At 37.9% G+C, this 14581-nt stretch overlaps 1 protein-coding gene across 28 annotated transcripts in view; it reads right to left on the bottom strand.

The window, feature by feature from the left end:
* Positions 1-14581, bottom strand: part of osa (trithorax group protein osa) — a 427150-nt gene that overhangs the window by 27029 nt on the left and 385540 nt on the right. For 16 of the 28 annotated variants that reach the window (XM_069313016.1, XM_069313017.1, XM_069313018.1 and 13 more), the window contains 2 exons: positions 5490-5719; positions 1543-1629 (listed from right to left, as the gene is read on the bottom strand). In XM_069313016.1, the coding sequence (XP_069169117.1) occupies positions 1543-1629; positions 5490-5719 (317 nt within the window). The remainder of the gene's footprint in view (positions 1-1542; positions 1630-5489; positions 5720-14581) is intronic. The other 12 variants (XM_069313019.1, XM_069313020.1, XM_069313024.1 and 9 more) reach the window with 1 other exon arrangement.

The following is a 14581-nucleotide window of genomic DNA, read 5'->3' as shown; positions in this document are numbered from 1 at the left end:
ACTTCCCAATCAACTGTTGTTATTGTTATAAACAGCCTCCTGGTGCTTCCAAGCTCATTAACTGTTTAATAACTGTAAACAAAGCCGCCAAAAATTGAGAAAAGATGTGCAGGCTCGTAAGTGTTTGCGTAACTGCTTCATGAATCTGACCCCAGGCGACTAATAACCAGACCACCAACCAGGAGGCCTGGTCAGGGACCGAGCCACTGGGTTATTGATCTTCAGAATCATCGACAGGTAAAACCAAGTAGAAAACCAAGAGGCTGGTAACAAAGAGAAAAACTACTACATAAAAATTGAAAAGAAAATGAGGAAAGAATGTACTAAATTTGCATATATTTAAAAATGTCTGAAGGAGGATTAATGAACTCAAAAATATAAAAATAACCAGCGAGTAGAAATAAACAGAAGAAACACAAAATTATTCATTAAATTATTAATAATGTGAAGAAACACATCATTCCGAGGAAAAAAAAAAAGAGAAAGATGGCAAAGCCAGAGAAATGAATACACACTGGTTTACATCCATCAATTATTGAATACAAAGGCAGGACCTCGAAGTTAATAGTGTACAAAACTATTAAGCGGAGGTTAGAAAATTAACACGGGAAGTTATACTAGCAAGTAATAATGTGAACCTGAGGGATTATTCAAAGATTATAAAGCAAGACCTTGTTCTTCCAAGTCAGGGTTAGAAGTCATTACTGGGTCGAGATTATTTACCGGATCGCAATGAGGTCTCGGGCAACAAGATGATAGCACATATTACTGCAAAATTCTAATCCTGAGTATATACAAAATAATGATAAAGATGCTAAAGATGTTTTATCTTGTTTTTTCTAAATATTTAAAAATCTCATCAAAATATCTTTTCATTGCATTGCTACTAAAAAAAACTTATCTTGGGGAATGAAAAGAAAGTTAGAAGACGGGTGAGTAAAGTCTGTAAATTAGGCCACTGGGATGGCAGACTGTTACACCTGTACAGTGTTGCTTGGTTAACAACACCTGTACAGTGTCGCTTGGTTAACAACACCTGTACAGTGTCGCTTGGTTAACAACACCTGTACAGTGTCGCTTGGTTAACAACACCTGTACAGTGTCGCTTGGTTAACAACACCTGTACAGTGTCACTTGGTTAACAATCTCAAGAAACGGGAGGTCCGTTAAAGCCAACACCGATAAATCTACATTCTACTTAGTATTAAAGCAAATAATTGCAGTACACACATTATGAGCTCAATATTCGTCTCTTGGGTTAAAAAAAAAAAATATAATACAGGCAGCTCAATATAGCATGTGAAGTCTCCATGATGAAGAACCCCTAGTTAGTGATTTGTAAATGCAAGTTATACATTCTAGGTAAAGCTAAAGTTCTCACAGTAAAAGTTCAAATTAATTTAAATTCTGTACTTAATAGAACAATTATATTTTGGAAGTGTGCAAATAAATTAAATCTAATGTGATTACCTTATTTATTACTACACATACTCAAACAAAAAAAAAATAAAAAAAAATAAAAAAAATAAAAAAAAAACGTACTTGAAACATGGGGGCCGTGCCGCGCGAAGGATTCAGCAGTTGTTTGGCCAATTGGGAGTTGCCGTAGTTGCTGCCGCTACTTCCCATCTACAATACATGGCTAACTCAGTCTACAAGCAAGGCTACACTACTAAGTTGGGCTAAACGCATTCAGTTGTGGAGCAGCAGTTTTAGAAAAATTACATTCTATTCTTCATCAATTAAAGAAAAATGAACAAACAATAATCAAATTTGATTATATATTCATTTTTACTATAAATAACCTTTCTCCAGATTAAATAAACCAAGAAACAAACAAAAATACTTGAACTGGAAGGCATTTCACTCTTTCTTTTGAAAAACAAAAAAACTGTATATAAAGGTCTGAATAGAATTAATAGTTTTGAATCAAATCAATGATAATCTAATAATAATGTTGCATTGTCCAAGGCAAGGGTCAATATATTCATGAACTGGCACAGTTGGAGATTTTTACATAGAAAACCGCTGGTTCTTTTGAGACGACAGTTTCACACAAAGATGCTGGCAAACGCTCCACGACTGAACTTGTCAAATTATGATCAAATGAAAGGGGATAAGGGGTTGGGTTGGTTGGTTTTAATCACTGCATACAAGCTAATACTGGAAGCAAAATAAGGTAGTACAAAAAATGTAGGCCTACACAAAGATTTAATCAAATAGAAGTCAACTTGGAAATAAGTTAATAATGATTTAATAGCTGGGTATAAAGCAGGCAACAGTTGTAATCACACAAGAAAATGGGATAGACAATATTTTATTATTTTATATATATATATATATATATATATATATATATATATATATATATATATATATATATATATATATATATATATATATATATATATATATATATATATATATGTATGTATATATATCTATCTATCTAGTGTGTGTGTGTGTGTGTGTGTAAATTACAAAGAAATCAACACATGATGAATAATGTGACAATGTCTGACCATGAAGGAAAGCGAGACATCAAATTTCTATTATATTAATCAATACATCTCCAGAAGTCTTCTGAAGATGTATGACAGTACTTAAGTAAAATGAGGCAGGTAACTCCTTTGCAGTTAGTCATTGTCTCACGCACACATTTTATATTTTATTTTGTTATATTATATTAAATAATATATATATATATATATATATATATATATATATATATATATATATATATATATATATTATATATATATATATATATAATAAATATTTATATATATTATATGTAATATATTATATATAATATATAATATATTTATAATATAATATAGCACAAAATGATGACTCAACGCGATCACAATAATGCCGAATAAACCACATTTGAATATGTGAATCTATTGATAATACTGTTTCAACCCCACTTAACTGGGCCACCATCAGTAACAAAATGACACAGGAATGAACAGGTTATATATCATCCCAGCATGGGAACGAAAGGTAAATATAAGGCGGGGGCGGGCGTGCGGGGGGGGAGGGCACTAGATTAATGGTAACGTTTGGTAATTCCACAAAGACACCAGAAGAAACACCAGATAAGGAGATACGGTGAAATGGGGACAAGGAGACATACAGTAATAACCAACTTAGTCAAAGGAATCAAGAACATTTTTCAATTCAAGTCCCATTTAAATTCACATAGAAAACCCACCTACCATTCATGGTTATCTTGAGGTTATCTTGAGATGATTTCGGGGCTTTAGTGTCCCCGCGGCCCGGTCCTCGACCAGGCCTCCACCCCCAGGAAGCAGCCCGTGACAGCTGGCTAACACCCAGGAACCTATTTACTGCTAGTTAACAGGGGCATAGGGTGAAAGAAACTGCCCATTGTTTCTCGCCAGCGCCCGGGATCGAACCCGGGACCGCAGGATCACAAGTCCAGCGTGCTGTCCGCTCGGCCGACCGGCTCCCCGGTCCACTAGTATAGTATAGATTAATATATATAGTACATAGTATATAGATTATAGTACACTAGTATAGATTTCATCCACGGGGATTATCCTAAAGCAACAATTTTAAATAACTCGGTTTAACTTGCCCATTGTGCCAGCAGCATACCGGCACCAAACAAAACTGCCTTTCAAACCATTTAGCAAAATTGCAATAATATGGTTTGTTATTATCTGGTTCAAATTACAGATAACAACAGCCCAAGATTCAAGAACAGAGAAAATATATAATTTGACTTAAAGATTACAGTGGCACCCTGCAATATGTTTGTTTAAACATCTACTGAGCTAAACACAGTGCCGCAGCATACACGACACAAGGAAAGATAGGCTATGCTAACCTGAACAATCATGCAACAGTGACGAATCAACAAAGGATCGAGACGAAGCAAACCATGGGTTAACATTAAAGGTACCGAGGCAATGACTGATTAAGGTGTATTCAATCCCCTGCAAAGTCTGATTTTAAATACAGCTGACAGGCTGACACCCACATCTCCTGAAACCAATATTCGATAAGAACTGCACAACAAGTGAGTGCAATATGTCTCCATGTTAGCCATGCCAATCATACCATTAGTTGGAATGCCTCTAAGAAGATAGTCTATTGCTGTGAATTCGTCAAACAAAATTTGATCGAATCCCTCTTAATTGGTCATTGCCCCAATTTCCTGAATTGTTTGTTTTGTCTCGATCCTTTGTTGATAACCAATATTGCACGAATGTTCATGTTAGCATAGCCTTCTTTCCCTTGTGCCCTGAATGCTGTGGTACTGGGTTTAAGTCATTAGATAGTTTCCTCTGCCCGGTATTTTGTGGCCCTGGTAAGTTAAAGTCAAATTATATATTTTCTCTGCTCTTGAATCTTGGGCTGTTGCTAGCAGTAATTTAAACCATGGGATAAAAACACTCTTATAGCAAGTTCCCTTCATGCATTGAAAAAGAATTTTTGTTCAGTACCTTGTATGCTGTTGGCACTGTAGGTAGGTAAAATATAATTATCTGGAATTGTTGCCTTAGGATAATCCCCATGGAAGAAGTACATACTAGTGTAGCACAAATGGAATGTGATTCATTTTCTATATGACTTTAAATGAGACCCTCTTGGAAAGTCTTCTAGATATCCTTCCACTATGCTCTTCATTCCTGTGGGAGTCCTTGTGCCCATTTCTGCCTTATCTCCATATCTGGTGCTTCTGCTGGTATCTTTGAGGGATTACCGGTGTGACCATTCATCTAGGTACTTCCTAGCCTCCTCTCTTGTCTCCCATTCCCAAGCTGGGATGATACATAACCTCTTCACTGACCCTTCCTCTGTCATTTGGTTATTATTGACGGCCCAGTTAAGTTGGCTTCAAAGTACTTCAACGATACTTTCACCTTTCAAATGTAGTTTATTTGGCACATTTTTTATATATATATATATATATATATATATATATATATATATATATTATATATATATATATATTATATATATATATATATATAATGTGTATATATATAATATATATATATAATATATAATATATATATATAATATATAATATATAATATATATATATAATATATAATATATATATATATATATATATATATATATATATATATATATATATATGTGTGTATGTATGTATGTTTATTATAAAATATATGGAAGTGCATTTGACTTGTACTTTGTGTGAACACAACTAATATTATTCAACAAAACTAAGGTTTTGGGCCAAATGGTCAACAATGATACCTATAAATGAATGCTGTTATTTGTAAACAAATGGAGATAGGGAACAAGCTTATAAAAAGATAACTGAAGCAAGCAATGTATTGTAAAATATACACAACTCTTTTTAGATATGCTGTAACAAAGGAACAGTACTTTGCTAAGAAGGAACTTAAAAAAGACACGGTGAAGAAAACAGTACAGACTCCAAGCTAAGGTTAGTGCGTGGCACATACACGCTCCGTCCAACCTACCGGATACTGGTCTTGTTGATAGCCAGGCTGGCCCGGGGCATAAGCCGGCCGCTGGTAACTCCCAGGTTGTTGGTAGTTCCCCTGATAGTTGCCCTGGTGGTTAGGTGGTCCTGGAGGAGGATAGGCACGCCCATCTGGAGGGTAGCCGGAGTTCGGGTAACCCCCCTGACCATAGCCACTCTGCATACCCTGGTAACCATGATACTGCCCCCCTTGGTATCCCTGATAACCTGCAGGTAGACAACACACGTGCTCATTGGTGAGGCTTCCCATCCACACACATCTGTGGCTATGCAAATCTCTGGAATCTGTGCATATATTTTGTGTAACATGACTATAGCAAGCACATAACTAAAAGAACTTAAATGTTACTGATAAACATTCAAATAATCTTCAAAAAACTTGACAAAATATCAGATGAAAACCAAACTATTTTCCCATGACTGTGTACCAAACTTATGACAACACGGTAAAGCATTCACGACGCAAACTAACCAATGGCAGAGTGTAAAATTGAACACAACTAAGTATGTGTAGCTAGTATAATTCAATTCATTAATATTGTCACTACAGTATTAAAATAAATTACAAAATGATAAGCATAATAATATAACAAACTTACAAGTTACTAATATATCAGAAGAAATGTACATAAAGACAAACAACAAAACATTGTTTACAATGAACAATGCAAATAAAATAAAAAATAAAAAAAACAAAACTCATGAAAAATCATTCCAAGCATTCAAATAAAACCATTACAGTTTTTCTGCAAAGTCAACCGGGAAAAGTCAATTCCATGAAAAAAAAAATGAAATCCATTTCATCATAACTATATGAAAATTATTTGGAAGATGATAACACTGGGATGAACGTGTTCAAGTTGTCAGTGCAATAACTTAAGTTAATGCTATGGCAATTCATAAACACAAGCAAATCAACTGGGCGTCTCACCTACAAATATTTGAGTTGCCATTTTATCAGCCATGTCTACTGAGGACTTCAGATAATAAAAGTTCTTGAAACCAAGGCAAGAATAATAATAATAATAATAATAATAATAATAATAATAATAATTGAGAGAGTGTAAAATAAAGTGTAAATATCTGCTGTCCCCAATAGAACTTGTGATCCTAGTCAACTGGCTTCATTTATAGTTCATCACTCTGGCTGTAGAGCAATCATCAGTTTGAGCACACAGCAATCTTCAGTCTGACCATATAGCAATCATTAGTGACTTCAAATTTCCCAGCCATTCAATAATTGTACACTGACAGCATTTTCAGAGGCAACTGTGGCACTAAAACATCAGAGTTCTCCGAAGATCTCACAGTGGAAATTTACCAATCTATAAGACAAAATACCTACATGCAATGTGAATGCTGATGTCGCTAGGAGAATTCCTAACGGCACACCCGGCACAGTGTCAACTCCTTCCTATCTTAACGTATACTGTATTAACTTAAAAGCTTAAACATGGCCAGAAAACATGCATTACAAAATATTAATATGTTACAAAGTATAGCCCACAAAAAAATTAAAATGAAATAAAACCAATCTATGCAGACAAAAGGGGGGACATCTAAATGGAGGCATGTTACAAAATGCGTTCAACTAGAATGAGAGCAATTAGATGCTTTTTGGTTTTATTTTAAACTTCACCTGGTGTACATGGCTCACGATTTAAATCACATTTTGCATAAGAAAAAAATTGAGATCATTAAAAAAATTGCATCTTTAAAAGCTGGTGGTCATCATTGAAATTTAATCTTGTAATAATTTCAATCTTTTGCAAAGACCAAAACTCCATAAAAAGCTATGAAGCATCTAAATAGCCCTGCATGTTTTGAACGCACCAACCAATGCACAGAGGGTTGGGTAGAACGAGCACACCCGACACTATGGCCCTTACCCTGAGTACGAGAATACGAGTTATGGTAAGTTCGTGAGTACTGACACTGATCATCAAATGGGTTAGACACGTTCACGTTTTCCCCGTTGCCTACTGGACCTGTGAGGCACAAGGTGACTAACCATCAGTATCGGGCTTGCCGAGAAAGTCTATGACGTACCCAGGTTGTATTCTCAACAATATGCTGCTTCCTTACACGGATTTTTACTTGTGCATTTGATTTGCATTATTTTATATTTCTATTTGAGTTTAAATATGTATAACTGAAATTATAACATCTTATTAAAGTAAATTCAATTTCATAAAAAAAAACTACAATAAGGCTTATGAATAGAATTTAACAGTGGCTAAAAGAAATAAAAGAAGGTTCTATGTTCACAATGTCTTGGTAACTGTGAACAGAACTCCAATCATTACCAATGGATGCTCTTGCATGGACCTAGGGGTAAAGAATGCACACACTAAACAAAATCACTAAAAGTGTAAAGCAAGCCAATCACAATGCAAAGCAAAAATGTCTATTGCTATTCTTGGGCTTTAAAGAAAAAACCTTTTCAGCCAGACACAACATGCCATTATGTGATGTATTGCTCAAATACTGAAATGCCAAAGTATGCCCGGAACATCATATGAGTTGTCAATACTTCACATATATCACAGGCAACCCCATACAAATATTATTGATCAAGCCAGTATGCCTTGATCAAACCAATCTAAGTGTGAGTGGGGTGGCTATCCTGCATGCCCAAGTCGCACACTGTACTCTCACTCCAACGCGCGCGCACACACACACACACGCACACACACACACTCGAACTCTCACTAACACACGGTTGCTGATTATATCCCTAATTTTACAAGATAAACTGTTTCACAGTATATTAACAAATAAAACTAAGTTTGGTGCATGAATTTCATTCTGTAAAACAAAGACAGCCAAATTCGATGATTAATTGATTAACAAATACATTTTGGAGTACAGAATTTTTTATTACGAAGAATAATTGATGTTATCTACACTTTTTAGTTTTTAAAGGGATATCTAGAACATATGTCAACATTCAGAAGTAATGCAAAAGGGTATACAACAGCTGCAACTTCACTACAGAAACACACCAAAGTGCTAGGTAATAATACTGCCTTGGGCAAATTAATTGTGAAACATCAAGATTATAAGTCTCAAATGAATTCATGTAACTGCAAAATTACCTTCACTGTACAATTTCTCAACACAAAAACTGCCAAGCTCCACGACAAATAGTAAACAAATTTGAGTGTCTCCGTAGCACTTTGCAACAGTGCCGGTATATATACACAATATCCGTAACAATATAACACATTTCTTCAAAATTAATCTGAAGAAATGCTACTGCTTTTCATATTACAAACAAAACTCCCCATAATAATTCATATATGAGATATACAACATTAGTAAAGACAATGATGACAAGACCACACACTAGAAGGTGAAGGGACAACGACGTTTCGGTCCGTCCTGGACCATTCTCCACAATCGACTTGAGAATGGTCCAGGACGGACCGAAACGTCGTTGTCCCTTCACCTTCTAGTGTGTGGTCTGGTCATCATACTTTAGCCACGTTATTGTGACTCATCGCCTGCATTAGGAAAGACAACTCTCTATGTAGTGTACATCACTGCCTGTATTCCACATGGACCAACTTCAGGCCGACTGTATGCAATACAGAAAATCTATTTGGAAACTGTTAATGTTCTTGCTTTCTTACCATTGTACATCAATACATGTACAGTACTAAATCTACCCCTCCAACTCCAGTATATAATACAAGATAAAACTATAGTCACTATAGACTGTGCTTTTTGAAGAGTTCTCTATGCTAGTGTTTCATTAGTAAATCAAACGACTGAGGTTGCCTCATTATATATGGAATAGTATATGTAGGCTGACCATACGTATCGTTTTGAACAGGACAGTACCATTTTATTTTTTCATATTTCCCCACTGTCCTGCCATTTTAATAAAAATGTAAATGTTGTCCCATCTTTAACATAAAGAATAATTATACTTTAATATTGGTCAATCATAAATTATTATTCATAACCTATAATCGCATATCAATATCATGGATGCCTGCAATTTGTATAACCACAGAGTTGCGTTGTTCTATACTAAGCATTGACATATGAAGCGATTTATTCAGAAAATAAAAAAATACATGTTGGCAACCTTGCACATCTCAGATGCGGCATGTGTTCCGCTGTAGCATTGGTTTTTGTTTTGCTTGTATGCTAACCCCCTGGCTTTGTTATTCTATACATGTGGTTTAAACTTTATATTTTTTAAAACTTTTTAGTCTATCCTTGGAATTTTTGTGAGGCAAACGGTAGTTTTAATGACAATTTCCAGAAGGCATTCAAATTTATTAAATGGGACAAACTATATAGTAATAGAACAAATGTGGCACGCTAACATTGTAAAGTCCATTTTCCCATTGCTTATGGAGGTAGAAGTGACATCAAGCCACATCTACATAGCCAGAAACAGCCAAATGTCAAATTGTGGTCAAATGAGAAATCAAGATCAAGTGTTGAGACAATGAGGGCTGCGTTAGTTTTATGACAAACTTGCGTCATAGAATGTGAAAAGTTTGATGATAAGATGTTCAAAGCTTGAAATTTGCTAGGTAGGATTACGTCATTGGAGAAATATTTATGTTGCAATCATGGTGAAAAACAGACCCCCTCTACAGCTACTTAAATTTTAGTATGGGTTGTCACTGAGGAATAATTGTGAGCTCAATATGTGCATGTAATTAAACTTTCTTTTATAGTCTTACTTTTTCATGAATATAGAACATTACAAAACCAGTTTTTGCCCTCACAATATTCAGTATTTGTCTCAAGAGGGGGGCCTGACGGCTGAGTGCACAGAACTTGGGATTCAAAGTCCTGAGGTTCCGTGTTTGATCCCCGGCGGAAACAAATGGGCAGAGTTTCTTTTACACTGATGCACCTGTTTACCTAGCAGTAAATAGGTACCTGGGAGTTAGACAGCTGTTATTGGCTGCTTCCTGGGGATGTGTAACAAAAAGGAGGCCTGGTCGAGGACTGGACCGCGGGGACACTACTCCCGAAATCATCTCAAGATAACCTCAAGATACATGGTCAGCCTATATATATGCACAGCATGGTAATTACGAGAACAGGAACAGATGATGATTGGAATTATAAATACTGAAGGTGCATAAATTTCAACTAGGGTAAAGTCACCAGTAATGGTCAATTGCCACTCCCGGTAAAACAAAACTCTATAGCCTATAGCATGGCATATAGCCTATAGCATGGCATAATGCCGAATCATAACGAATGTCAGACTCTTAAAATCAAATATCTAAAAAGAAACAAGAGGTTTAATTCTTGAAGGTTAACATCACATGTTAATCCCTTGGTTAATGCAGTTATCACTATTTGCTGATTTTAGTTATTATCTCCTAGTTTTATATAAATGATGTGAATATAGTTATAATATACAGTAACTATATTTATGTAACTGAGTTAATCTAGTCAGTTCTGGTATCGTTTTGAACTGCTGAGATGAAGTCATTGTGTACTAACTAGGGGTTATTTTCAAATCACAATTTGGTCTAATCTAACCAGTGTTTGTGATTATAATTCATCTACATGAATGTAATGGAGTTGACCAAGACCCGCAAAACATTCCGCTATTGTTTCGTCATTGCTTACTATGCAACGAGGTTATCGTGTACTAGTGCTTGTAATCATCAAATCACAATTTGGTGTTTCAATCTATTTTTGGACAACATTACCAGATATAATAACAGCAAGGGGGAGGGTTGCAAAATACATCTTTTGAGCTGTTCCAGGAATAGGTTTATGTGCAATATAGGTTTACATATTACATTTTTTTGTCAATTAAGTGAACATAAATGAAGTTATTCAACACAATGTGTGAACTAAAGTGAAGCAACAAGCACAAATAACATCCAACTGAACCTCAGTCCCTAACTTCACTGTCAAGATTCAGCCAACTGTATACATTGTGTCAACATAACCAATGACTCTTCCACTTCGTTTCCTAATGTGGAGTGCAAATTCAGTAAACTTTTTTGGTAAAAGTAAAAGAAATCAACAATGCAGACATCCACACATGTCCCATATTGGGAACAAACAGATGACTAGCTGGTCAACACCACCATGCAGAGGAACTGGGACAGAAGAAGCATAGAATGTGAATAAACGGCGCACCATAGCCACAGGAGAACACACACGTTAGATCACCAGCTGGAGATCAAAAGAATACCAGACAAACCTGAGTTAAGGGCATGACCCTTTCCCCTAATACACCAGTGAGAGGGGCTCTGACACAGTGGCAGTATGTTCGAGGCAGCGACTGGTAAGCTAGAAAAGCCAGGTAAGCAAAAACAACAAATAACAAACCAACAAAGGGCAAATTTCAAACAAAAATAGGCACTAGGTCCACCAAGTCAGAACAGTGTAGCTGTAAAGAAAGATGCCAATACAGTACCACGAAGGGACACAGCAGAAAATTCCAGACACAAATAACAGTCGAAAGATGCAAGCTAGCAAGACAAGATGCACCACAAAACCTCGGGAAGAGACAGTGCCCTGGAAAGGTAAAGATTGAAGATATTGCCTGGCAAAACGAATGCCAGGCAATATCATATTGCTGCCGTGAAAAAACACGCGGGTGGGACGCCAACAAACGAGCCACCTGTTCCCCACCTAAATGGTGAATGACATGTCAGAAACTCCAAATGCAAAAAGCAGAGAAGGTTGAAGCAACAAAATACACAGTGGGGCCGATCTGCTGAAATAGACATACTACAAGAAAACACCTGGGTTTGAACACTGGGCAAGAAGTGCTGGAAACCAAGGCTGGACTGGCTACCATTGAGCAAAAAGGATCACCCTTCCCCAAATTCAACTCTTAAAACTGACCGGCACTTGGAGAAACAACTAAGGGAAAAATGGTAAATGAACCTCCATCTTGACAAATCCAGTCAAAAGGCACACACTGCAAGAGCCTCCTGACTGAGGTACCACAGAGGGGGGAAGATGCCAGTTCCACACCAACGCAAAGAGGTCCACCTGCAGGCGACCGATGATATAGGAGAGCCATTAGAAGGATGCCTCGTCAACTGCCCACCCCGTAGAAATGGGACAAAAACAAGATAACCTATCTGCAAGAACGATACCTGCTTGATGGGGTTCTGGGAGTTGTTCTACTCCTCAAGCTCGGCCCGAGGCCAGGCTTAACATGTAAGAGCTTGGTCCAACAGGCTGTTGCCTGGAGCGGCTTACACACCCACATATCCACTACAACCCCCACGGTTGGTCTGGCACTTCTTGAAGAAGTTTCTAGTTTTTTCTTGAAGATGTCCACGGTTGTTTTGGCATTATTTCGAATACTCGCTGGATGTTAAACAACCGTCGACCTCAGATGTTTATACAGTGTTCTCTGTGCCAATGGCACCCCTGCTCTTCACTGGTTCTATTCTGCATTTTCTTGCATATCATTCACTCCGGTATGTTGTTATTTTACTGTGTAGATTTGTGACCTGGCCCTCCAGTATTTTCCACGTGTATATTTTATATCAATCTCATCTCCTTTCTAATGAGTAAATATGGAGAGCTTTAAGACAATCCCAATAATTTAGGTGTTTTATCGCGTCTATGCATGCCGTATATGTTCTCTGTATTCCCTCTATTTCATTAGTCTCTCATGCTCTGGAGGGGAAAGTGAGTACTGAGCAGTACTCAAGCCAGGACAGCACAAGTGGTTTGAAGATTACAACCATTGTGATGGGATCCCTGGATTTGAAAGTTCTCATAATCCATCCAATCATTTTTCTGGCTGACGCAATAATTGCTTGGTTATGCTCCCTAAACGTTAGGTTGTCAGACGATCATTATTCCCAAATCCTATACATGCTGCGATGAACACACTTTGCTCACAAACCGCATGGAGAACCAAATCCCAGGAATCCAGAGGCTAAGCTACTCTAAGTGTTCAGTTCAACAGAGCAATGACCCGAAGTTACCCTTCTTGGTTCAGGCAATGAACCACCAGGGAGAAGTTGGAGTGGAAATGAAGGCACAGAGCTCAGGGCCCAGAGAAAGCTGAACCCTCTTCAGGGCATGCAACATAGTCCTAAACTCATGCATCCAAAGGAACAAACCCTACCACCAACCCTGGGTGGCCTGGTGAGTGCTGGTCACAGAGCCCAACCAAGAGCTGAGGTATCCGCGAACACGTCGAGCGACGGCGGAGGATGGCACCAAGAACCGAAACCCGAAAAGCCCAAAAGGGAAGCCGGCAAAGGGCAAGCAAAGTCTGAATCTATGGTCCCTAGAGTGGCAAAACAGAGGGAATCGAGGAAACCAGTACAACACCTGGAGCCAAACTTGGCCCCGCAGGAAAACAATGCAGGCAAAGTTCAGGTTCTCACAGAACTGCTCGACAAATTAGCAAGTCATCCAATTTGGCCAATACAACACCCGACAGCAACAAACCTGAACGCAAGGGAAAGCCGTCAGAGGCAGGGAGATAGAAGCCGACCATGAATCCCAAACGAGGCCCAGTTAAGTCCAAAACTGGAACTTCCACCAGTTCACCAGGAGCTCAAACCTGGTGAGCTGGGAAAACTACATCCCTAGCCAGCTAACATACAGACTGACTGGGGGCCCCACACCATCCAGTCATTTAAGTAGACCAACACACAAACTACCAAGATGAAGCTGGGCCATAACGACCCGCGATAACCTGGTATACACACACTGGGCTGGATTCAAGCTGAAGGGAAGAGCCCTGAAGTGGTAAGCCTGATGTGCCACAACAAAACCTAGCCAGTCCCTGAACTTGGGATAGATTGGGATGTGCCAGTAAGCTCCTTGAGGTCGAGGAACACCATCCACGCTCCAGCCCGTAGTAGAAGGCCAAAGTAGTCATACAGAGAGCCAGAATGATAATGAAGCTGTTCAATCCCAATTGATCAAGGATGCACTATAACTCCACCGAATTACGGTGCTTTTGAGAGAGCTTCTGACCTGTAAGACCCAACCCCAAGAGTGGGGGAAGGATCGACAAACTCCACCATAGGCTTACCGTGTGGTTACCTTGTGATGGTTCCAATGATCAACGTCCCCATAGCCTGGTCA

This window comes from Procambarus clarkii, chromosome 74 (genome assembly GCF_040958095.1).
Source record: "Procambarus clarkii isolate CNS0578487 chromosome 74, FALCON_Pclarkii_2.0, whole genome shotgun sequence".
Taxonomy (NCBI): domain Eukaryota; kingdom Metazoa; phylum Arthropoda; class Malacostraca; order Decapoda; family Cambaridae; genus Procambarus; species Procambarus clarkii.
The sequence above is the reverse complement of the archived record's forward strand: the minus strand, read 5'-3'. Positions and strand labels throughout refer to the sequence as shown.